The 25345-nt window shown below is 44.2% G+C and overlaps 1 protein-coding gene across 2 annotated transcripts in view; it reads left to right on the top strand.

The window, feature by feature from the left end:
* Positions 1 to 25345, top strand: part of RGS6 (regulator of G protein signaling 6) — a 258325-nt gene that overhangs the window by 213203 nt on the left and 19777 nt on the right. For both annotated transcript variants that reach the window (XM_041401156.1, XM_041401146.1), the window contains exons 15-16: positions 6119 to 6305; positions 21917 to 22006. In XM_041401156.1, the coding sequence (XP_041257090.1) occupies positions 6119 to 6305; positions 21917 to 22006 (277 nt within the window). The remainder of the gene's footprint in view (positions 1 to 6118; positions 6306 to 21916; positions 22007 to 25345) is intronic.

The raw sequence follows: 25345 nt of genomic DNA, 5'->3' as shown, positions 1-25345 counted from the left end.
AATCCAGCAGGTTTTATGACTAGTGTCCTTCCCCCATGTTCATCATACTCAAACAAATGGAGAAAGTTTGATTATGAGGAGGCAAACTTGTACCTTCCTTGGTCAGTCGTAGCTGCTCCTCCTGCTGATGCACATTCTCTTTGATTTTGAGATGTAGTGAAGGGAGGTGACAAAATCAGTGGGCTGGCACAGACAGGTTAAATCCTGCTTCCTTTGTGGAAGACATTGGCATCACTCTTAGTATGGGAACTTTGCTATCATTCTTATGGTATCATCATGATGGTATTGGCTTATGTGGTATTATTATCTCATATTGGATACATTATCAAGCCTTCTTAAAGCTTTAAATAAAAGGATGCAAAGGCAGAAATATTAATGTAGAAAACTGGAACAGAGTGAATTATTAGCAGTAATGCTAGAGAGAAGAAGGGTTCAGGTGAGGCAGAGAAAGCTCCTTAATTCTCACTTGGAGTATGTACCATTAAAAAAAGCAACTGCTGGATGCTTACACATGTAAGCAAAATCTAAGTTACACTCAACAGCAAAGTTGGGATCTGCCTCACCTAAGCTGATAGCTCAGAAGCCCATGCTTTCTTTTTATCAAGTATCCTTCTGGAGAGAGGAGTCAGTGAATCACCTGAGAAGGATTTGTTTCAGCTTTAAGTGGAAACAAAACTAAAAGCAGCTAAATTACACTAGAAAGCACTCGTCTCTTGTTATCATAAACTTGGAGAGACTGATTGAAATGAGTCCATGGCAGACAGCTACAGTGAGATACATCCCACCCAAGCCCTGGAAAGGTGTAAGAAATTTTCTGAGAACACAGCACTTAGCACCTTGCTAGAAAAGTAACATTCAGATTAACAAAAGTTAATCTTGTTAGGACTCTCTTCCAGTAACTACCCAGACATCTTGGAACTGTTGTAGCAGGGATGTGCTATCTCTTGGGAGTGTCAGTAAGATCTTGGGAGTATCCTTAGGATTAACGCTGGTGGGAGCCCTATAGGGCCCCTATGTTGAATTTAAGGCAGATCTGAGAAATTGACTGCTGGAAAACCTAGAAATTCATGGTAGCACTAGAAAAGATTTTGTTAAGTGTGTGCTCGAGAATGCCTTGAAATGAATGTAATTTAGTAATACAGCAAGGGGACCAAATTCTGCTCTTATACCTTGTGGCTCAGGTCCCAAATCACAGGGCTGATGGTGGTGGGGTATTTCCATCTCTTCCTAGCTGAGGAAAATTGGTCCCCGTGGGGTCTTGGGTGAGGCACTGCCAGAGATAGCAGCAGACTAGACTCGATGACCTCCCAGATCACCTTCCAGCTGTGTGTCTGTGTTCTGATAAACTTGCAGGATCTTGTCCACCAGTCTCCTGGGCTCCGCTGAGCCCTGTAACTTACTTATTTATTGGCTGTCCATTATTTATGTGGAAGCAGGAAAGCCAGTGAGTTGGTTATATTTCTCTCTGTTTTTATTTTAACTCTTTCTTGCTCTGTTTTCTTTCTCCTCTCTGTTGTTATCTTTCATCTGCAATTTGTTTTGACTCGGGTGATTTTTGGAGTACCCAAAATACAGCTGATAAATTAAAATTAAAACAAAATAAATAAGAAAGGATAAGAAAAGAATGGGCATCAGAGAGTTATTACACATTTTTTATGACCTGGGAACCTTCTGAGACATCTTGAGATTGCTGAGATGTTCATTTAGCTGGTGGATTGAATTTTTTTCCCTCCTAACTTTAAAGAGTGTCAGCTGGAAACAGCAAAGTGGAAATATGGGACATGGGGATTTCACCCGAAGGGAAAGGAGGCTGCACACCTGTTTATAGACCTCAGTGGGAAACACGTGACATTTGTGGGAATGCACTGTGGAGCTGGCAGTGCATGGATGCAGGTGCCCCGGGCCTTATTGCTTGTGAGCATATGTTGAACATGGAGATCGCGGGAAAGGAGTTTTACCTGCAGGAAGTGTTTATATCCTACATGACTCCTGATGGTTGAAACTTGTTGCCAGGTTTTTTCCCCCCCAGTTTTCACCAGGAAAGGAGAAGTTCGGGCAGTGAGGAGAGGTCATATATGCAGTAAACACACCGAGCCGCCCAAAGCCCCGTGTTCTCTAAATAAAGAACGTTCCCCCAGCAGTTCCGATGCAGTGCCCGCGCCTTAGGGCTAAGCGGGGTGCGGCCAGTGCCGGGATGGTGCAGGGGCCCCTCAGCGGGCCCGGGCAGGGCCGCTCGGCGGGCGCTGCGCACGGCCGGCGGGCGCTGCCCCGCGGCAGAGACAAAAGGGCTTTCCTGCCCCACAGCACCCAAAGGACTTTCAGCAGAAGGGACTTGCACCGTGGACGCCGGCGTGCACCGCGTGGGAGAGGAGGGGAGGGGAGGAAGGGCGGTGAGGGGGAGGCCTGCGGGATGCTTGCCCCCTTTCCACCGGCACTGAGGTGTCCTTGACAGGTCCCCAGTGCCCCAGCGTACAGCTTTGCAGCATCTGCCTGCCCCCAGCTTGCTCACCAAGGACAGATTTTTGTTGGTCTTGGCCATGCCAAGCTCACCACGCCAAAGATCTGACCATTAAACAATACAAAGATGTGAATATTGGCCCTGTCTGAAATGCATTTTGATTTTTATCATTTTGCTTCATTAATTTCCTGGCTGAGATGTTCAAAGTTAGTTCTTGGTGAATGGAAGAAGGTTTGTGAATGGTTAGAGATGTGAGGCTGCTGGGGCGTGGGATACTGGCATGGAGTTACAGAGGCAAGGAGAGACGTGTGCTTGGATTCCGACCTCAGATAGTCAGTCACTTAAATTTGCTGTCAAGCTAGGGGTATTGTGTCCACCCCCAAGACAGGGATACCACACTGCCCTTATCTTGACTGTTGTTTTTCAGTTTCTGGAGTCATCCATATTTTGCCTTCTGATCAGGATTTAAAATTAATTTTTGTTTTACAGTGTACCACAGAAGAGACCGCTCCCCCGCTACTCACCCTGTCTTTCCCCAGCAGCTTTTTCGCTGTCTTTGAACAGCAGTGACCAAGCACGGCTGCAGTGCCCTGCAGGGAGGCAGAGCGCACACGCTGAGGTCCAGGAGCTCTCTGTGCCTTGGGGGAGCTGTGGAGGACAAATGCATGCCATTGTGGGATATCTTCTGCCAGTGACAGCAGTTTAATTACAAGCTGGATGAGGCTGAAATGGTTTTTGCCACTGACAACACTTTAGGACACCATATTATCAGCCTTCTCCAGTCCTTACATGCTGTTTTATAAAGGACAAAGAACCTGTGATCAATGCTGCTGTTCCCTCTGTGCAGACAGTCCCTGTGCCAGTTCTGCTCTGTTTAAAGTGCACCTGTGGAGAGGACACACAGGGAGATCTCCCTTCTCCCCTGCCCTGTGCAAAGGTGTCTGCTGGACATCTGTCTCCTGCAGAAAGAGAGGGGGCAATGCAGGATTTTCAACTGACTCCTTGTGAACTTGCGGCTGGGCTTGTGCTTCAGAAATTGCAGGAGTGATTCAGGGAGTGCATTTGCACTTTATAACTGAGCAGAATTTCCAGCACGGTCATTGTATGTCAGCTCCTCTCCTAAGTAGAAATACCTGCTTCACTGTTGCAAATGCTATAAATCCTACAGGAAGCCCTGCTTATGTGTTGGCTCTTCCTTGTGGCAGAGAATTTGCCTTGGAATTGAAGCTGTGGGGCTGGGTACCCCTCTTTGATGTTGATTTTCAGATGCTAGCTATAGTGAATAGCTTTGAAATCTTTACCAAGACAAAACTCCCCTTTGCCTTGAAGAGGACATCCAGCCTTGGCCATGAATTCACAATTGCTTGCAGTAAAAAGAGCTTGTTCTTTTTACTGTCAGGTTGGTCTGGTTGGTTGGTTTTCAGATTGAGCCAAATGGTTATTAAAATGGATGGTGCTCCTGTTCTGGCAAGCTGTCACTTCACAGTGATCCCAGTTCCCTCACAAGCGTGCTTTCCCAGCCCGCCTCCCCAGCTCCAGGGGCAGAAGATAAGCCAGAAGAAAAGGTTCTCTCTAGCCAAGTGTTTGTCTGAAGTGTCCCAGCTACTCTGGAATGATTAGCATCTTTTCTCCCTATGCCTTTTCTGCATTCACATGTTCCTATTACATCTGAAATGGAATGATAAAGTATTTTCAAATAACGGAAGCCACATATGGCATCAGATTACTGCGCTGTGAGTGCCACCCTTCGCTCTCTGAATGCATGCGATAAGTGGGGGTGTCACTGCTCAAATGACAAGGCAGGATATCAGGTGCACTTAAACTCTCAAAGATGGAAAAGCACCAACCATGCACATTCCTCCACCAACCCCAGATACTCTATTTCAGTTTATAAAATCAAATGTCACTTTGTTAGAACCACACGTATGTGACTCTATAGGTACTGATGTAATGTTGGAGTGTACCTCAGTCTTTTTTACTGAGCCTGCCAAGGAAATGGGAAAACCATATGAAGGAGTTTCGTCTGATGGCTTGGGTGAGTCAGGGCTGTGGCATGAGGCCCCCTGATGGTCGGGAAGAAGCAGCAGACAGGCAAGGAGGATTTAGCCTGGCCTTGCATGTCATGTGGATGTCATTTTCTCCCCAAATTGACTGTTTGCCTCTGTTGCAGGTAGGATACCAGGCTAAATGGAGTAGCAGCCTCATTTGCTTGCAATAACACCACTGATTCCAGGGTGTTTAGGTACTGCCTGCAGCCATTAAGGAAGCGAGGGTCAGGAACAGCACAGGAGTCATCAGGCTGCTGTCCACCCTCACTGCCATCAGGATTTTTGTTTGGGACAGACTCTATAGTCCTCCTTCCACCCTGGAGGAATATTTACCTTAGTGGCAGCACTGAAACCACTGAATCATTCAGGGTGAGAAATCAGGACTTCAGTTACAGTTCTACTGGTTTATAAGGAACACACAGGATTTTCCAAGTGCAGCTTTTGTAGATGCCCTGAACAAGCAGTGACCCAGCCAATCCCTGTCCCCTCTGCACAGTCTGCCCAGCTGAGGGAGTGCATAAGAGCAGGGCAGGGACAGCCAGGGTGAACCCTGCCCTCCTTGTCGCCCTGGACAATGGGCACCTTTGCCAGGGGGTAGGAAAGAGCTGGCTGTTGCAGGTGGCTGCAAAGGTGCCTTCAGTACCTGTTTGCCCCGTAGCCCTCAGCACTCCCTGCAGAGCCCTATTGTGCTTGCTCAACCAGGTTGCAGGGCCCAGGTACTCAGGGCAGATAACCTTCAGGGATACCTTCTTGCTGGAAGATAGAGTTGACCAAAACAAAACGCTACTGGGCACCATGCATCTTCTGAATTAATCACCTGAAAGAGCATATCTCTTTCAGCAATAAATAAAACCAGCATCACCAACAAAATGTATTTTCTTTTTCCTAGGATAAAAGACAAAAGACATGCATGTCACTCTTGCAAAATATTCTGTGGTCTTTGTTTTCACAGATCAACATATGGATTATGTCCTTAGCTATCAAAGGGATTATCTTCTCAGTGTTTATGAACTTACTTTAGTCTGTAAGCATAGCCTAATCAAAGAAATACCACTGTTAAATTGGAGTATGGCATGACAAGAGTCGTCTTTTCTTATGGCATCCATCTGAATGCTGGTCAGTTTACAAGTGAAAAAAAAAACAACCAACTCTAAGTGGCATTGCTACAACTTCACACTGGAAATGATATGAATGTTAAGTTTGTTCTTCATTTTACGTCCCCTGTGGATGACCAATCCTGCAGGCAGGAATGACCAGCACATTGCCGCAGGGCTGTGGGAGGCAGAGCCTTCTCCTCTCCTCCAGCTGCATAGCTCTGGAAGTTTCCTGTTTGCCTGCCTAATCTGACACTTCTGCAGGGGCAGTTTGAATAAGAATGTATCTCTTCTTAAAGTCAGTGTCCTGATGTTAGCCAAAATATAAGGGGTTGGTGTAAAATACATCACCCCTTCCCCTTGAAATCATGCTAACATGGAGAGTCTTCTGTGAATTCTAATAGATGCAGGATTAGGTTCTATATCTGTTTTAGGACTCTGCCTAGGCTTATTCCCAAAATCTTACCTAGATTTCTATGTTTTTCTCTTTTCTGCTCTTTTAATTTTGCCTAGTACAGGTTTTGGTTGGCTGTCCAAGATCTCAAGAAACGACCTTTACAGGATGTGACCACGAGAGTGGAAGAAATCTGGCAAGAGTTTCTAGCTCCTGGGGCCCAAAGTGCCATTAACCTGGATTCCCACAGCTATGAGAAAACAAGCCAAAATGTCAAAGACCCAGGAAGATATACATATGAAGATGCACAGGTTAGTTTTTGGTTTTATGGAACTACTGCTAATGAAACTCTCTGTTTTAATATGATATTCCACTATCACTTTGTCACTGCTCACTTGTAAGAAAAAGAAGATGCACAGTTTGAAGTGACTTTGAGGATATCTGTTCAAGCTGGGTAAATTATATTTTCATTGAATCTATCTGTTATAACAGGCTAAGGCTCCTCTGGGAACAAATGTTCCAAAATCTACAAGTCTGCAAGGTGCTGCAAGCTGGAGCCATGTCTCAGAGAAAGCACAGATGAAAAAGTGCTATACAGTTCAGCTTGTCTGTCTGTGCTACCTGTCACTAAAGTCTGGCATAGTTACAGAATGGCCAATGTCATATCAAAACCCTAGCTAATACACTTTTTTTATATTTTATTTATTTATAGCTAATTATGTTCCACTGCCAAACCCCAAAAGCAGCAGCTCACTCCAACACAGCTGGGAATTTGTCCACCAGACAATACCTTAGAGTAATGATAGGGCAGTAGGCAATGCAGTGAGCTTAATCCTTCCCTCCTAAGGCTCCAGATTTATCAGGGAAATTTTACAGATAAACTGTACACAGAAAATGCCTTGAGGAAAGCAGATAATTTGAGGAAAAACTGCTATAAGCAAGGGTAAAGCTGCATAACCTTTTGGAAAGTGAAAACATAATTTTCTAATTTTTAAAAAAGAAAGATGAAGGGATCATTTGGAAAATATTACTGGGAACACAAATTAAAAGATATCCTCCTCATAATCATTTTTTCACAAGATGTAGTAAAACCATCAGCAAATGAAAAGAATTCCAGGGTTTGGGGATTTTTTAATTGGCATTCAAAGGCAATTCTTCAAAATACTCCACTAACAAAATACTTTCATCTCGGGGGAGATGTTGTGGACCACTTATACAAGGTTAGGCAATGAATTTTTCAAACCAGCATCAAATACTCTATTTTCCTGAATGCAATCTTGCTCCTTGGGGCCAGCATAGAAGGAATGTACACGAAGTTACAAGGCAGTCCCCTGTGAATATCAGGCAACTTAAATGCCCTTTCTAAAGCTGAGAGATACAGGAGTGTGAAGACATTCTGGATAAGATATATTCTTTGCTTGGCAGTTGTAGTGAAAAAGAATTGCATGCATCACCTGAAAAAATGATGATGGCAAAATACAGGCGAAAGTAGATAGGTGAATAATGGGAGAATTTATTAAATTGATAAGTAGAAGTACTAAGAATAAGACAAATGTTTAGATGATGAGTATTTAATTAGAAGACGACATGGAGAATTTAGCCTTGAACTGATCAGTTCACTATGTAATTACCATTCAAAGGGGAGTTGATACAATCAAGCTGGAGCCCTGGCAGCTAGACTGAAATTTTATCTCCTTGGGTTGATTTTATTTCAGTGGATTTTTACACTGACAGATCTCTTCAATTCATCTGTTGTAGTTCATGGACACAGAAATATGAGGCAAAAGTAGACCTTCAAGGGCCAGCTATGGTTATCTTGGAGATTGAGTCTATTGAATCCTCAAGAGAGGATAGCACAATGTGGAAGGTGAACCGAGTTACCTTCTTGGGCAGTGGGCTTCTGGTAGCTCTCCAAAGGCCAAGCAAGCTGTTTGTGACTGCTTGAGTGGATAGCTGAGAAGGTGTTCTGACACAAGCAGGAAGAAGCAGGACATTGCTGAAGGGTGCAGTGCCCTAGTACAGTTTTTACTGGCTCATCCTGGAGAAGGGAAGTTTTTGTTTGCACATTCACTTCATGGAAGCCAATGCAGATTGCCCCAGGATGCTGTAAATCTCCCAGGACCTGCTGTGGTGTTTCTCACAGGTCAGCCCTGCCACCACAGAGGCTCTCATCCATGAATCTGCAGCAGCTGCTTTATCTCAGCACCCTGGCACCAGGAGTCCATGGGAGCTCCCACACATCCCACATTCCTAGGGACTCAACCAGATACAACTAATCAAAACACTCTCTGTGGGAGGGGAAAATACAAGTGTTGTCCTATGCTGAGTAGTTTCAGCACAAAGAGGAAAGCAACTGAAATGTCCTTGTAAGTGAAGAACAAGAAAAAAATTAGAAAATCAGTTTACTCAACAACATATTCTTTGAATGACTTCAGATCTGAGCCACTAAGAGGAAGGGTGTTGGCTGATCTGAGAGAATTAGTTCGATACTCCTGCAGTGGAAGAATAGGAGAAAGTGATGTGGCACTCTAGTCATGACTTGAGAGATCCACAAAATGCCAATTCTGTATAAAAAGCACTGGAAATGGACACATTGCTGTACTTGGGAAGGGCAAGGTGTAGCAGAGCACACTGAGGCCAGCAAATGCTTTATAACAGAAAGTTGAAAGCAAAGCATCATTTGTTATCAGGTGCTTAATAGTCTACATTTGATGTGCTTCTTTGCACACCCTTGGCTCCCAGCCCCAAAGAGCTCTCCCAGATGCTGCTCAACCATCTGGTTGAGCAACTAGCCTGGATAAAAACAGGGAGAAAAGAGGCTCTTGGCAAACATTCCTCTCACTTCAAACCTCTTTGTCCCCAGGCCAGTCATGGTCTGAAAGCAAATGCGTGCTCTGTTTAAGAAAATCTCAGCTCCAAATTTCAGTCCCCAAAGTGCTCCTAATCCAAACCTGAATTTGGTGTGCATTTATTATTTCAGACAAACGTCTCTCTGAGATGGATTCCTGTTCCACAGAAGCAAATGTTGTGCCATTTCTCCATCTCAGCTTAAGATACTTGCTGTGTCCCTCAGTGCTGCTGCACTCCACAGTCCTGCACTGCTGGATTTGCATGGAGCTGCCCCTCCTGATGTGGCTCCCTCAGGTGCCATCGCCCACCCCGTGCCCGGCTCAAGCTGTGCCAGCACACCTCAGCTCTGAGCAGAGTGTGCTGTGCTGGCTCAGCCTGCGCTCCCCTCCCCAGCTGTCCAGTTTGTTGGTGTTTCTGTCCTTGAGCAGCCCAGTGCTGCTTCTGGCTCTGTCCTCATCATCAGCTCTGCCAGCTATCTTGGTCCGCAGCACCTTCTGTCATTTTAGTCCTGGGCCCCTCCAGAGGGGAGCCTACCAATTTAGCTGATTATTTCTGCTCTTAGACAACTGTCCTCTGAGTAAAATATTATGATTATCAAACCATTTTCACTGGGGAGCAAAACAGCTTTTAATACAAGGGGCATCGTCAGGAAAGGTCAGTTCAATTAAACAGTGAAGTACTTAGCAGGATGTAAGCTCCCACAGGAGTTTTCAGAATCATTGAACAACCAATGTGGGGCCCTGCAATATGAAGCAGGCACCACCAGCTCTGGAAAGTAAATAGGTTTGGGTCCATCTGAATGGCCTCTTTTGGCTAATGAAGCTGCTGACAGCCAAAGTAATTCATCTTTATATGGGAACACAGAGCTGTGAGTATGACAATTATGACTTATCTGTATGTTATTAGTTTTTTAACCATTCTTCCCCTACCCTCATCAAGCATCTCTTTGCCTCCCCTGTAGTGTCTTTCTGCCTTCAGAAAATCTTTAATCCCTTCCTCTGTCCCTTGGTGTTAGGAGCTAGTATCACCAGGATGCATTGTGCTTCCTCACAGTAATGTTTGTAGGGACATTTAGTCTACATTTACTGGTAGACTTCAGAGCTAGGTGTACCAGAGTCAGGTAAGCCACACAGTTGTCTTTGGAATTCCTTTCCTGTTTTCTTTGTTTATTTTTTATAAATATTTTTATTCTTTAATAAATAAAATAGAGTTTTAGATTGATATTCTTTTACCTGAACTAACCAGCTGTTGTTTCTATAAAGATAATTCAGGGAAATTGAGTTCTAACCCAGGCTCTGTTAGGAATTTAACTGTTACTTTCAGATCCTTGGCTAATTCCAGAGCAGATTTAGACCATAATGCTAAATTCCAGGCAGCTCAAACCAGAAATGTACCTGTCCCAGATTTGAAACATAGAATAATTTGAGACAGAAGACACCTTTAAAGTTCATCTAGTCCAGCTCCCCTGAAATGAGCAGGGTAGATCTTCAACTAGATCAGGTTTCTCAGAGCCCTGTTCAACTTGACCTTGAGTGTTTCCAGAGATAGTGAATCTGCCGCCTCTCTGGACAATCTTGGCCAGGGCTTCATTATCTTCATTATACAAACTTTCTTCCTTAAATCTAATCTTGAGATTTGAGCCCACTTCATGCTCTCAGCTGCCTCATGTGTAGTTCCATCTGTTCTGGACTGCGACAGAGATACGAGTCCTTGCAGGATTCATCAGTGGTCAGTCATCAGTTTGCATTCTGGTTGTATCAGGAAGCTCAAGGTGCTGACAGAATTTGACAGGAACCTGTTGAATTCAAAACCAAACTCCCAAGTTTAAACAAGGATCTCTTGGAAGTGAAATGTTATTTTTCACCAAGAAGGGAAAATGAGGGGGGACTTCTCCTAACTTTGTATTTTCAAGCATGCACAGGATGTGAAAGGCCTGGTGTCTATTCAGTGGGCATAGAGAATTCGTTTTATAGGTCTGGAGCAAAATGACAGCATGGAAGGAAGATGTGAAAATAATCATTCATTGTGTGTCTGTATCATCTTTCGTGTAAGAACTTGGAGAAGCATTATTCGTGTTTTCTTAAAGTTTTGTCCAGTCACCCCAGTTACATGCATGTGTGTAGAGGACAACAACTAAGGGTGGGTTAGCAGTGCAGGCAGCCAGCAAGGGGACATGGAGCAGACTAAGGTCCTCTGCCTCTAAGAGGGGATCAAGTCCACCTGAACCAGTGCTGTTGAGAGACATTGGGCCTGTGCTGTGGGGAATTGAAAGCATTATTACATGACATCAGTATTTACACATGAATGGTGTGCCCAGAGGTCCTGGGGGCTTTTGACAGCCTGCACCTTCCTGTGGAAGTTAGGGACTGCACAAGGACTTGACCTTTATTCCCTTCTCCTCCTTTGGCTCTGATTCTGTGGGGCTGGAGGAAAAAATCCTTCCTTTCACTGCAGTCTGGTTCTCTTCCTTGTATTTGGGTTATGGTGACTGCAGAAAACATGCACTGTTGTGTGTTCATTACAATTAGAAGCAAAAGTGTAAGCTCCTTCCCTTGTGGATTTCACAAAACAACTTACAATGGAATCTAAAATCAAGAGCCCCACAAATACAGCCAGAAGAGTAGTTACGTGTCTGGAGCAAAAATAGAAAGTGATGGTGGAGCTTATGCAGGTGTGCCAGGTGCTGTGCAAAGCAGGAAACAAAAGACTTGAAGCAGAGGTTTACATTTGAGCAGATACTTTATGTTATTATTTTTCTCTTTTGCTTTGTTGGGACTTTTTTGTTTTTTTTTTTTAATGTATGCACCACACATCAGAAAATACTTATCTTTTGCCTTCCATTTTAATTTGTAGTTTAGCAGTCATGTTATATGAAAAACATCTACCATCCATCCTTTGTCTTGCTGTTCCCTTTCTGTCTCTGAAGGCATCAGGGATCAAACCTACTGTCTAAGCTAATGTCCTTCTGTCACACACGAGCAGAAAAAGGGCCAGGAAAAAGTCACAAGTGACCCCTCTCCTTGCAGACACAGTGACAGAAGGCAACAGATCTCTTCAAATGAAAGATCATGAGAATGGAGTAACAAGAACAGTCAGCATATTCCCACAGGACAATAGTCTGCCTGTTATTCAGGGTGCTGATCCTGCCAAGCTGTCTTAAACTACATGCATGAGTATTAACAGTTCCTCAGTGCCAGACATTTCATACCTCAAAAAAATACCTTTAGATGGATTACATGGGAAAGTCTCTAGCTTGCTCAAAAATTGAATTCAGCACTGAGACCCTAGGACTCTTGTGTCAGTAGTGTGCACTGTGCTTCTTGAAAGCAAGAAACAACTGCATGTCAGATCCAGAGCAGGAGAATTTCCTCTTCATGTGAAGGTCAGGAAGCGGCTGATAGTGTTTCTTTGCTCCCATATAGGGAGTGAAAGTGCTTGCAAGTGCATCCTTTTATCTAATCAAGACGCCAGAACTCCAGGAGTCCACTTCTCATGGACTTCGGGGTTATGGTCTTTTCCTGCTAAACCCATGCACTGCAGGAACACTGTGGTCTTTAATTTTTTTAAGGGGTTGTTACCTTTTCGAGTGTTCACATTGCTAGTTAAAAATTTAAGAAAAAAATCCCTGGGAAGATCTATCAGCAATGCATTTAATATCTCTGCTCAGCCCACAGCAGGTATGAATGTGGGCTGTCAGGATGGGGTTTGCTTGCAAACAGTTAAAAGATTTCAATATACATTTGGACTCTGAAATCTTGAGTTCAACCACTTAATGGCAGCCCAAGATGACACAGCAGCAGATATCTTACAGTCAAAATGTTGATGAGGCATGGAAAACTGTTTATCCAGTACGTGTTTTCTAGGTAGGCATCCAAGCAGGGTTGGTGTTCTCTATCTCAGCATAGCTGCCTTTACTCAGAAGCTGTGTTCTGCTTGTTTCTGTAGGGCTGTATCCTGCCCTATGGAACACAGAATGCCCCATTGAAATATAATTTCCTTCTACTGTGTGAGGGGTTCTGCATGTTCCTCTTCTTGGTACAGTTCAGCTTTTTGGCCGGGTTTTTCACAGAGAAAACAAGGAGGAAGTTGCTGACAGCCTGCAGGTGTCAAGGTGTTGACCAAAAGGTTAAGTACTTACACCTCATAGCTGTACCACAGCATGCACAGGAGGGAAAAACCTGATCTTCATTGCTGCAAGTCCTACATATTGTATTGTTTGGAAAAGAAATGCCAGTCTCCTGAATGCTACAGAAGGTTGTCCCCTCCTCCCAGGCAAAACCTTTTCGCTTGGGCTTTTTGCCAGTAGCCAGGATTTGGCCCATATTGAGAGAATCAGCCTCTTAGCCATGATCATTGTTCCCAAAACCTAAAGCTGCTCATATGGCGTTAGACTCCCGGCAGCCCACTCTTGTCTCCCAGGATAGCCCTTGCTATATTTAGGACTAAATCCTCCTGCAGTACCAGGCTGACCCCTTAACTGCACAGCACTCAACAGCCCTTTGCCTCTAGTCCTCTGCACTGTGTCTGCCATTGACCCTCAACAGCTCTGCCCTCACATTTGTGTTTGAAGATATGAAGCAAACCAGTTGTCTCATCAATTTATAGAGGAGCCATTGCTAAATTTATGTGTTTCTTTTATCAATGTGCTTTTCTATGAAGGATTTACATTGTGTTTCCAACTATGTATCTACAGGGCTAAACAAAGGATTTCTGTGTATTACTCAAAATGAGCTCTCATTGCTTACAGTTATCCCTCTTGCTAAGGCTCTTTCTTACATTCCTGTGCCTTCAGCCCAGTGTAATTTCATTTTGTGGGCTGAAAAAAAATTATGCTTTTTAGTTTAGCAGGGAGATTGGTCTATATTATAGGATATTTATTCATCTTTTTTTCCCTTAGTAGTAAAAGCAACTTGCTTGAGTGTGAAGAAAATGCACCAGCTAAAACTTGGTGTAAATTTTGTGCCTTGAATACTTGAGACTGGCAAAAAAGATTTTCCAGAGCAATTCATTCTTGACCAAGACCCTTGTGTGCCATTTAGTAGCCTGAAGCATTTCTTTTCCAACTGTAAATCCAGGAAACCCACGCAGTCCCGCAGAAGCCAGAGCACCCAGTCCCGCCTGGCCCTGCTAGATGGCAGCACTGCCGGCTAGCGCAGAGGCTCCGGGAAGGGGCTCACCCTGGTTCATGCAGGCAGGCAGCTCAAACAGCCACTACAGCATTTTGAGAAGAGTGAAATCCTGAATGCAGAGACCAGAATAAGCAGATCCAGAAGCGCTCTTAGTGGGGATTTGGAAACATTAAAGGGAATTAGAATAAAAAATACGTGTTTCCCTGCTTTCTCACCCCTACTGGTGTTTTCCCTTCAAGTTCAATCAGGGCAAATGTGAAGGTCTCTTCTGCAGCTTCTTCACTGTTTGGCTCATCTCAACTGTGCCTGCTACCAAATACTTCAGCTTCCAGAGCTGATGCAGCAATTTTTACTGCTTTTTTCAAAGCACATTTTAGCACCATCATTTAGGTTGAATGCATTTGATCATAATTGCTCCTAAAAAGTGTTACATTCAGTTTTGGCACAAGCAGCTGCTAAAGGGAATAGGTGTCCTTTCCTTTCTTTGGCTTTTTGGGAAATTCTGGTGGTGGTGTAGTAGGGGGTTCTGCTGGTCAAACAGGATTCTTGAGGATGAGCTAGGAGGAGTTCAGCAGAGTTAACAGGACACATCTCTAACAACCCATGGACAGCAGGTTTTGCTGACTGCAGTATGTGTGTGTGCTGGTACCAGGGTTAACCTCGGTTCCTTTGCCACAAATGTCTGTGCAGAGCAGAGGTGCTGACAGACAGGCACTAGGCTGCTGCCAAGTCTAATTGGAAGGTGCAGCAGTCACACACCATGTGCTTGCAGAAGTGTCTGCTTTCTCCTTCCCACGTCCTCTTTGTGCTATAGAGACAGCTCTTCCAAAAACAAACTCCAGGCAGGTTCTCAGTTGGCATCTCTTCCCATCCTTCCAGCAAAGGCCACAAGGTCTTCACTCAGGCAGCACTCTCTCATGTGTGAATCTGCAGTAAATTCCTCCCCATTGCCAAGCATACAGGTGGCACAAATATTAGCATTCATTGCAGTATGCTGTTATTTATTTAGTTGTTAAATCTACTGCTTTACATTGCTTATGGCCTTTCCTTTTAATGGATTTGTCTGACATGCTGCAAATCTCCTTTGGAGTTGGCCAGAGGTTCGGCTGCATGATTGCAATACAAAAGGGCTCTCCAAATCAGCTCTCACTAGTTAATATCAGGTGCTGACGACAGGGTAAAGGAGTGCTCCAAAAGAATCCAGATGTTAGTGGGATAGCTACAGCAAGGAGGTTTCTGACCAGTTTATGAAAGGCAAAGTGGACCCTTGCAGCTCAAGTGCATCTCAACAGCTATCTAGCCTTAGTTTAAACTGAGCTAAAAATCATGGAATAGAATCATTAAGGTGGGCAAATAACCCAAAGATCATGAAGTACAGCCTTTGACCAAATGCCACCATGTCAATTAAATCACAGCACTAAGTGCCATCTCCATTCATTTCTTGAACACTTCCAGGGCTGGTGACTCCACTGACTCCCTGGACAGCCCATTCCATTTCTTAACCACCCTTTCAGTGAAAAAATTATTCCTGATGTCCAGCCTGAACTTCTGCTGGTATAGCTTGAGGCCATTTCTTATTCTGTCGCTGGCTGCCTTGGAGAAGATGCTGACCCCTACATGTCTTCACCATCCTTTCAGACAGTTGTAGAGCGATAAGGTCTCCTCTGAGCCTCCTTTTCTCTCTCCTGAACAATCCCACCTCCCTCAGCTGCTCCTTATCTGAGTAACTTTCTAGACCCATCACCATTTTCATGCCCTTCTCTGGACATGCTCCAACAACTCAATTTCTTTCTTCCAGTGAGGGACTCAAAATTGGACACAGGACTCAAAGTGGGGCCTCACCAGTGCCAAGTAGAGGGGGACAATCACTGCCCTGGCCCTGCTGGCCATGCTATTGTAGATGCAGGCCGGGATGCCATTGGTCTTCTTGGCCACCTGGGCACACTCTGGCCCATGTTCAGCTGCTGCAGACCAGCTCTCTCAGGTCCTTTTCTGCCAGGCAGCTTTCCAGTCACTCACTCCCATCCTGTAGTGCTGCATGGGGCTGTTGTGACCCAAGTGTGAGACTTGACCTTGCTGAACCTCTTACCACTGGCCTTGGCTCGTTGATCTGGCCAGTCCAGATCCCTCTGCAGATCCTTCCTGCCCTCCAACAGATCAACAATTCCACACAGCTTAGTGTCATCTGTGAACTGGCTGATGGTGCACTGGATCCCCTCATCCAAATCATCAATAAAGACATTAAACAGGGCTGACCCCAGTACTGAGCTCTGGGGCCACCACTGGTGATTGGCTGCCATTCACCACCACTCTCTCAGCCCAGCCATTTTGGTAGTTTGTAACCCAGCAAAGAGTGCACCTCTCCAAACCAGGGACTGCTAGCTTCTCCAGGAGAAGGCCGTGGGAGACAGTATTGAAGGCTTTTTTGAATTACAAGTAGACTTAATCCACAGCTTTTCCCTCATCCACCAGGCAGGTCACCTGGTCATAAAAGGAGATCAGGTTGGTCAGGCAGGATGTGCTTTTCCTGTGCCCATGCTAGCTGGGCCTGATCACTTGTTCTGTATGTGCTGTGTAATGGTAGTCAAGATAATCTGTTCTATAAATGTGCTAAATGGGAAACCTGTGCTTGAAGTGAGCAAAGAATTGGCCATTTCCTTATTCCCCATCATCACCTAAAGTTTGCAGCTCTGTTTAGGCACAAACAGGGAAAAATTTATATCAGCAAGTTCAAATGTAAGGCCTTTATGGAATCTTAGCTGGTGTTCAGAGTTCATGAGAACTCTGCTCTTGGCCTTTACAACTCAAAAAAAATCTCAAACCAGTCACAAAATATCAAGATGAGTAAAATACTAGTAGATTCTCCTCTTGTCTCATATACACAAATCAGAGGAAAGATCCAAGGTTTTCTGCTAAAAAGAAACATTCTTAACAGAGAAGGTAATTCCTGGGATCTACCACGTGCCTTATGCAAGTTAGATGTTGTTATTTTTTTATCATTCAGGTTTTTTCCCACCTTTTTTTTTTAATGTTCCCAGTGTTCTGCTTATCTGGCACTCATGCCCTCCTCAGGGTCACTGTGCTTTGACTGGTAGGGGGAAGAGAGACCTGAGATCACATTGCAGCACATTGATTTGGAGCAGGTGCAGCTTTGAGATGGTTTCTGCTATCTCAGCCACCTCCTACATTCCCGTCTGGATTGCAAACTTTATTTTTTCCTCCCCTTTTCCCCTCTTGTCAGGAATAATTTACTAAGCCTGTCCTTCATCTCTTTCCAAAGGTAAAGCTTGTGGAAGGAAAATAGCCAAGAGATGCTGAACCTTATCAGGGTTATTTCCCTGCACTTAAGCTGTCAGCTGTCAGGGGTGGGATTTCCTGTTGGTTTCACATCATTGCAAAATAGAATTTTTTTGTGCTTTATTTCATTGGTTCCTTTCTTTTCTAGAAGGGACAACATTTCCCCCTTTTAAATGTACTGTTTGTTCTTCTTTATATCATGTAATGGTTGTGGCAAGTGGAATGGTTATGTTGTCTGAAGTGTAACTCTCATGACAGAAGACCATGTACAGACAGTATGCTCAGTGAAGCTGGACAGCCCCCAGGACCACTGCATATTTTCCTCACCGTGGAGGAGATGTGATTCAGGTGCATAAAACACAAAAGAGGGTCTCCTTTTTCTCACAACGAGATGCAAGCAGACCCCATTTCCTCTGTTTTCTTGCTTCAAGAGTTGGGAAACAACAGTCATGTGGACATTTGATAGCAAACCTGCTCTGCTTGCAGGAGTCTTGTAAGGGATTTGTTTGCTTCCTGGAGATGAAATCCACTGCACTTAGAAAAACAGGTTCTTTTGTCACTCTCCATGTTAGACTGACATTTCCTAATGTGCACCCATTGTCACAGGGGAGTATTAGTACAGCCAGCACTCATCAGCAGCATGCTGTGTGAGGGACTGAGTGACTGGTCAACTCAAAAAACCAGCTTGCCAGGGCTCCCTCACACATGTCAAGTCAGTGTCTCCACCTGCAGCTGCCACTGCAGTGGCCTGAGATGGCAGCTCGGTGCTCAGAAAGAGCTGGCAAGGTTGCAGGGGAGACCAGTGGGAGATGTGATTCCTGTCAGCTGCTGGCCAAATATTTAAAGACTTTTTTTCCCTGCCTTTTATCTGGTTTTATGGGCTACCTTGTTTAATGGTTTAATAGATCACTTGGGCAGTTGTGTTAGATGATTGTTTTACATCCTTGGGTTTGCAATGTAACTCCCTAAAGGATTGCTGTCTTAGGGCTGGAGCAGGGAACTGTGAGACTGAGCCATACTTGGGAAGTGGTACATGGCAATGGCTGGGAGAGCCTACACCACCTAGAAGAAATGGTCCTCCTGCTCTTGTGCAGATGGGGCACAGGAACTTCCCTTGGCACTTGTAAGGAAGTGTTGCAGTGATAATTCTGGACAGACTGCTCACAGTGCAAGAGACTAGAATGTCTGCAGCTGCATTGTTAAAAGTTGCACAGGTAGTGCATTTACTTTTTCTGTTTAGGGAACCAGCAGTAGTGTGCTCATCACCCTGTAATAAACAACTTAAAAATGGAGAATTATCTCAGTATAGAGATGGAAAAGCTCAAACTTCTTATCAGCACTGTCGCGTAATGTCAGGGAGATTGTGCATGTTTATAAACTGCATTGCACTGGGAAATTTCTGTGTGGGTGTCCTTTCTTTCCACCATGTGATAAAAAGGTGGGAAAAAAACCCATCTGCTCAGTAAAATAAGAAGTGAGAGACCATTGGGTTGCAGTGATCCAAAGTGAGCTAAAAATCCATGTCAGAAAAGGACATGACAATTTGCACATGTTGCACAGAGCAACTAAATCCAAGCCCACATCTGTGCCTGTTGCTCAGGCTTCCACAGGAGAATACAATCAGTTGTTAGACCTCCAGTAGCCTTCAATATATTTATGGAATGAGGAGCTGCTAAACACTAGCTGTAGGTTCTCTCTAGGAAGTTGCAGATTCTAGAATGCATAAGAGAAAATAGCTTGGTGGCAAAGAACAGAGTAGGCTACAGATCAAAACAAATGTTTTAGCCACTGGCTTTTCCCATCCTGCAGCTAGATTTGGAGTGTAAATGGGATGGACACACACTGCAGCCACAATTTTAGCGGAAATCTTCATGGTGCAGTCTCAGTAGGGATTTTCACTGTAGCAATGCAAGTTGTCCTGTACTGTTGCAAATTGTAAGTCAGTCTTTGCTGATCTGAGCAACTGGCTCATATTTCCAGTAGGTGCTTCAGAAATGCAGTGTTGTAAAATAAATTACTAGTGTATCATTCATGCCTTCAGTCTAGAGACTGTTGAAAGCAAGCCCTTTGCATTCTTACAATTAAAAAGTAAAGTTTTCTTCTGTAGCTGTACATGTCTCTCCTTTTCCTATGCCCAACCTTCTTTCTTCATTAACATTCAAAACCTAGGAATAGTTATTCCCTGTTTGATTATATCTGTGGTGATCAGCTGAAAGGCAGCACTGTTGCTGTTTAGTGATTCCAAGATGTGAAAAGCAGAGAAAATGCTTCATACCAATTAGCTAACTGCAGTGGCAGCAGAGCTGTGGCTGTGCAATAGTCCTGTTTCAGGGAAGAGCTTCAGTTAAAAAGGCAGCTTGTGGTTTATTTCATTTCAGCATGAAAGCAATTTTTTCTCCTTCTGACCGCCAGTTACTGAGTTTGTACTGTTTTAAGGTCAAATACATGAAGTTGTCTTGACATGAGCAAGAATGATAGTTGTCGCTGGCATACAGGTGGGTTGTATGGCCAGCCTCGTGTGTTGTCCTTTGCCTCTGTCTGTGTGGCAATGAAAACTGGAAGTTATTTTCCAAAAATGTTATCATCATGTTTCTGACCAGACACAGTTGTCTGACCACTGGTAAAGAAACCATTTGGAGCCCAAAGACAGTAAAAAATTAATCATGTCTAGCAAAATGTCAATATAAATATCCCTGTCACCCACCATGTTGCCTCAGCCACAGCACCTTCCTGTCCCACTCAGCAGCTGTCCCACCAGCACCCTGCAGATATGGCTGCTGTAAAGAGGATCACTAAGAGGATGAAGGCTCTGGAGACCCCTCAGGCCCTTTACTGTTGAAGGGCTACAAGGCTCCCACTTACTCATCAGTCTCCTCATGGTCCTGGAAAAGCACCAGTTAGGTGGGTTTGTTTCCAAGTAGTTACAAAGAACTCATTAGGAGGACATGGAGTCTCCTTGGAAACCTTAAGATGTAACAGTACAACTGGTTGAGGTGTGGTTTAAAGCAGCAGAGTATTGAGTTTATGCTAGTTGAAATATTTAAGAGAGAACTGATGTTGAAAATCCTTATTCATGCGAGAGAATACAAACCTTTTGATGATCATATCCATGATGTGCATTATTTTCCCTCTTCTTGTCTTAGGGTGTTCTTGGCTCATTCTGTCCTGCATAAATAGAACAAATGTCCCACAGCTGGATGTCAAATCTCATGGAAATGTTGTACAGGAGCACTATGAAACTGTGCCCTACCATGTGTTTTTTCTGAAGCAAGAAGGGTGACAGTTGCTAAATAGCTTTATATGAACGATTCTATTGCAAAATCTTGTGCTGTCCTTTGGATAGATAGCGCTGCACAAATGAGGATCTGTCAAGACTAAAAGCAAGTATGGAAATTAACCAGTAAAAATTGTTCCACACCAGCATGTAGCTCAAAGAAAATTTATGCTGTGTCGAAGGAAAACCAGTGGCCCTCATAGGACTACACCAACTAGTGTAAGAAAGCTGAATTAAGCAGTTCTTCTGTGTATAGACAGGTCATTGCTAATTACCCATGATGGTGAAGATACGGGAATTCTGCTTGGCTTGTTAACACACTGAAATAAGCTATGCGACTTCTGTCTGGCTTGGTTCTTCTAAAGTTTCACGTACAATGGCTTTAGGGCAGGAGAGAATATTTCACATTGTATAATTCACTAGAGATAAAACTGCTCATTGACTCTATAAAAGTGCTTCCTTGGGCAAAGTCTAAGAGAAAGGTCCAAGGTGCCTTTTTTTCTCTTGAGCCCTTTAGTGTGTTCTCAGTCATTGTTTGGTCAAAGTATTTTAATTTGATTTTCCTGGTGTTTGGGATAATATCTTTTGTAAATCCAGGGATAACTAGGAGAAAAGCCATGTTAAGGGATTCTCAGCAGGAAAGTAAAGCTTAGCAAGGTATGTATTAAGTTCTGCTGCAATGAAACACCACTTTTTAAATTTGAAGATACACATAGTAAATGCTCTCAGAGCAAACTGGTAACAGCAGTTTGCCTTAAGAGATGACCCTAAGAGAGACTCATCCAATGTAACTTTATACATGGGATGTAGCCATCCACATCAGAACTAGTCATATAACTTCCCTGCATAGTCACCTCAGATACGGGCTTTTTCAGGACATTAACGCATTGGCTTACTTGAGTGCATGTCTGAAGTGGAGATGGAATGTGTGCAAGTATCAGTTCCCCTCCATGAACAGAAAGGGAGTGCTGAGTGACTGTTCAAGTATCTGTAGCTGGTAAAATGAAACCTAATCTATGAGACAATTTCTGGTCTTTATTTTTTCTTTCCAGGGTAGGCACTTTCTTATAATCTGGGGACTTCAGAGTGTTGCAATCTTTGCAGAATAATTCTGATGAGTGGATAATGCGTGCCAGCCTTTGGGGTGAGGGCCGTCTCTCTGTTTTGTGTTCATACAGCCCCAGGCACAGCAGGGTCCTGCCCCAGGATGGACCTCGTGTACACTACCACAACACAGATAATCAATAACAGCAGACTTAATTAGAACTCTGATCAGTCTCTCTTCCTTCCAATTCTCCATGTTTTAAGTTCCTGCAATGTCTAAATGAGGTTTGATAACAACTCTCTGTCTCTCATTCCCCCTATCCCACAGGAGCACATTTACAAGCTGATGAAGAGTGACAGCTACGCGCGCTTTCTGCGTTCGAATGCTTACCAGGACTTACTGCTGGCAAAGAAGAAGGTATCTGTTGGAAAGGACATGCTTGCATCTCTTAGCACGTCTTGATTCTCGCCTGCTGCTTGCTGCTAGTGTGAAAGTGAAAATATTGTTCGCATTTTTTTCCTTTAAGAAGGGAATGAGCACTTTTATCTTCTTCACTGGGGGCATGGCATCCATGTGCACAGCCTCAGCATGAGTTTTGGGGAAAACATGGTGATTCAAGGTAAAAGTAGTGTGGGAAGGTGTTTATCTTGCACTGCTGTCTCCCAAACTCAGTGCAGACAATACAAATTGTATTACCTCTTCCTCATGGAAAAGATGGCATGCGATATGAGAAGCAGAACCCATCAATCTTTTCATTACTGCAAAATGCACTCCCTAGTCTCACCATGTGATATTCCCTTTGGATGCCTTACCTATAGATCCCCCTGCAGCAATTCCCATACTCCTTTCCCTTGCTTTTTCTTCCCCAGAGATGCTTCCTTTTCCTCAGAGACAGGGAATAATTGTAATGCATGTAGTAATCAAAAATTCCAGCCACATTGTCTACAAGAAATCTGGGTTTGAGCTCTTCTTAGCCTTTTTGATATCTGCATGAGCTCTGCCAGCACCATGATTCTGTCAGGAGCCTCCAGATCAGGGTAGCAAAGGAGCAAATGTAGAGTTACACCTCCTGTCCTCGAGTCCCCTCTTTCTAAGGGGTCTAGGAGATAAACTACTGATTTCTGCGTTTGTGGCTGTGCTCAAATGCTTTCTGCAACTCCTGATTAATTCCCATAGCTCTATGTGTGTCTCTGTGTGCATGTGCATGCCATGTACACGTGTGTGTGTCCTACTTGCATTTGGCTCCCAGGACTGTACATAAACTGACTCCTGACTCCTGCAGCCTGAGTGTGTGGTTTCTCATCACCATCTTCCCTGCTGTTTTTCTGCTGCATTCTCTGTGTGCTGCCAAATTACATTGCATCGGCACAATACAATGAAATCCCAGTGGTATTTTTGTCCCGATTGTCATTGTGTGCCCTAAAAGCATGCATATGGTGACAAAAGGAGACAAGCCCCTCTGTCTGCTGTGCCTGAGACTACTGGCAGGTGGATTAGCAAAAGGTAGTGGAGGGCAGCAGTCAGCCTTGTGTTTCAAAATGTCTGGTCTGAGACAGCATAAACCAGTGCTGCTTACATTTAGAAGAGTTGGACCTGACTTAGCTCAGAGACTGGAGAATGAAAGAGATGTGAGGCAAAGTCTTCTGACGGTATAAACCATAAAAGCCTCTGCCATCTTCCTACCCCCAGCAGCTTATGACCCCCCTACCCCCCAGTCTCCATTGAATACTTGAGGGTTCATGTGCTTGAAAGCCAGAAGAGCTTTCTCCTCCCAGCCAAACCCATTCAAACCAAAGGTTTATTTTTTTGCAATCCTTGTTTGCTGTCAGATCAAGCCCTGGATGTGTCAGCATGACATCCTCATCCCCCCGCAAACTGCCGCAGGAGCAGGTTTTGGTGTCATGTTAACACAACCGTGAAAGTAAGAATCAAGTTTCTTTTAGAAAGAGCTGTGGGTGCACAAGTAAACATATGAAGGCACAAAAAAGGCAGGACTAGATCAGTGCAGATGTGCTGTTCATCAGCTGCACATTATGCAGGAGGGGGGTTGGTGTTACTCCGGAGTCTTTAAAGCTCTTTGCAACCACATTACACTGTGTTGGGCAAGTGAATGTTTTGGAAACAGTAGGTATGGAGATGATGATAGAAAGAACATGACATTTCTGTACACTGAGCCACATGGTCCTATCTTTAGGATGTTTGGTGCAGCTTTGAGAGGCAGCCTTTTAAAATTCCTCTAAATAGCTAGAAAGCAAGGGAATGAAAAGAGGAACCCAGTGACACATTAGAGCCTGCAAATAAAGTCCTGGATTTACTGATGTAAATAGAAATTCAGTGCAGTTCTTTAAGTTGTGGTGAATACATCTCTCTGAGGCCTGTCTTTCCCCAAAGTCATTATCCTCACATGGCTTGTACACCACACTGATATGACATAGCTTACTTTCATTACCGAAAATAAGTTCTGTCAGAAGCACAGCGTGATGGACGTGGGGTAAAAAGAATTGCTTGCACTAAGCAAATAAACTATGGCTTCAGATTCCCACATTAATGTTTTGTGGATAAGTTTGTGTTATTTGGGATCTTTTGCCCTCCAGCACTGGGTTATAGCAAACTGAGAGGGCAAGCAAAAGGGAAAGGTAGACTGTGTGGCTAGAGCACAGAACTTCAAGCCATAAAATCTGTATGCTTTCCCTGGTTACCCTACATAATTTTATGTGTGAGCTTGGGGAAAAAAAGTTCAACCTTGCCTGTCCTATATCCTCCTCTTTTTCAAAGGGCAATTTATTATAGTGACCTGCTCAGCAAGAGAGATGCCAAAGCTTGATTAGTGCTTCAAAACATACTTCACATTTCTGGTATTTGTAAAATACTGTAAGTTTGAAGAGTTACTTTCTTCCGCACCATACAATAACCACAGATGTGAGAGCTTTCCATGCCTGCTCTGGGAGTACAGTAATGGAGAGAGAAGAACTTCTGGGTTGAGATTGAGATACAGTGACAGAATTATGAGGGGAACATATTGTTCACACCACTAACTGATGCAAGACAGCAGACATAGGCTGTGTACAGGCCAGACATACATATTTTGTTAATCCATTTTAGATGTTTTTTCTCCGTTCTTCCCAGTGTCATTATTGCAAGTAACCACAGTACTACTGGCCTCAATCCTGCAGATTCATGGTGCTCAGCAGGGAACATGAGGTTGGCCTCCAGCAAGGGTGTGATTAGAAGCAGTGAGCTGCAGAGGGGAAAAACTGGGTGTAGCCTTCTGCCTTGAACAGAAGGCCTCCTCCCTGCCAGGCTGGAGGAGAGATGAGAGCACAGCCCTGTCCTCAGGAGGAATGGCCATATGCCCAGCCCAACTGGAGCTCTGTGCCTCCATTCCCAGCCCCCTCTCTGCAGCAGGTAGAAATCATGGATCTGCTGAAGGTGTCTGGCTGGGCAGTGAAGGGTTGGATGTGCTGAGATCCCTGAGCGACTCGCTGCGTTTTATTTGTGTATGTATGCAACATGCCCCACTGGTGCTACGCAGAGTCAAGCTCTGACCTGCTCCTGTTTCTGCTGATATGCACTTTGTTGCAGGATACTTACAGTAGGTAATCACCACTGCATTGCCCTCCAGCCCTTCTCCACAGTAGCCAAAATGGTGGCTAGATGTCCTTAGACAGCAGTGATCCACCTGTCAGGACAAGTGCTGTGATAAACCTCCTCAGTCAAGGCAAGGAGGCATTTTGGCAGGGTGACTTGGCAGCAGAG

This window comes from Onychostruthus taczanowskii, unplaced genomic scaffold, assembly GCF_017590055.1.
Source record: "Onychostruthus taczanowskii isolate IOZ18803 unplaced genomic scaffold, ASM1759005v1 scaffold1, whole genome shotgun sequence".
NCBI lineage: Eukaryota > Metazoa > Chordata > Aves > Passeriformes > Passeridae > Onychostruthus > Onychostruthus taczanowskii.
Note: the sequence above shows the minus strand (reverse complement) of the source record. Positions and strands in the feature narration are given on the sequence as shown.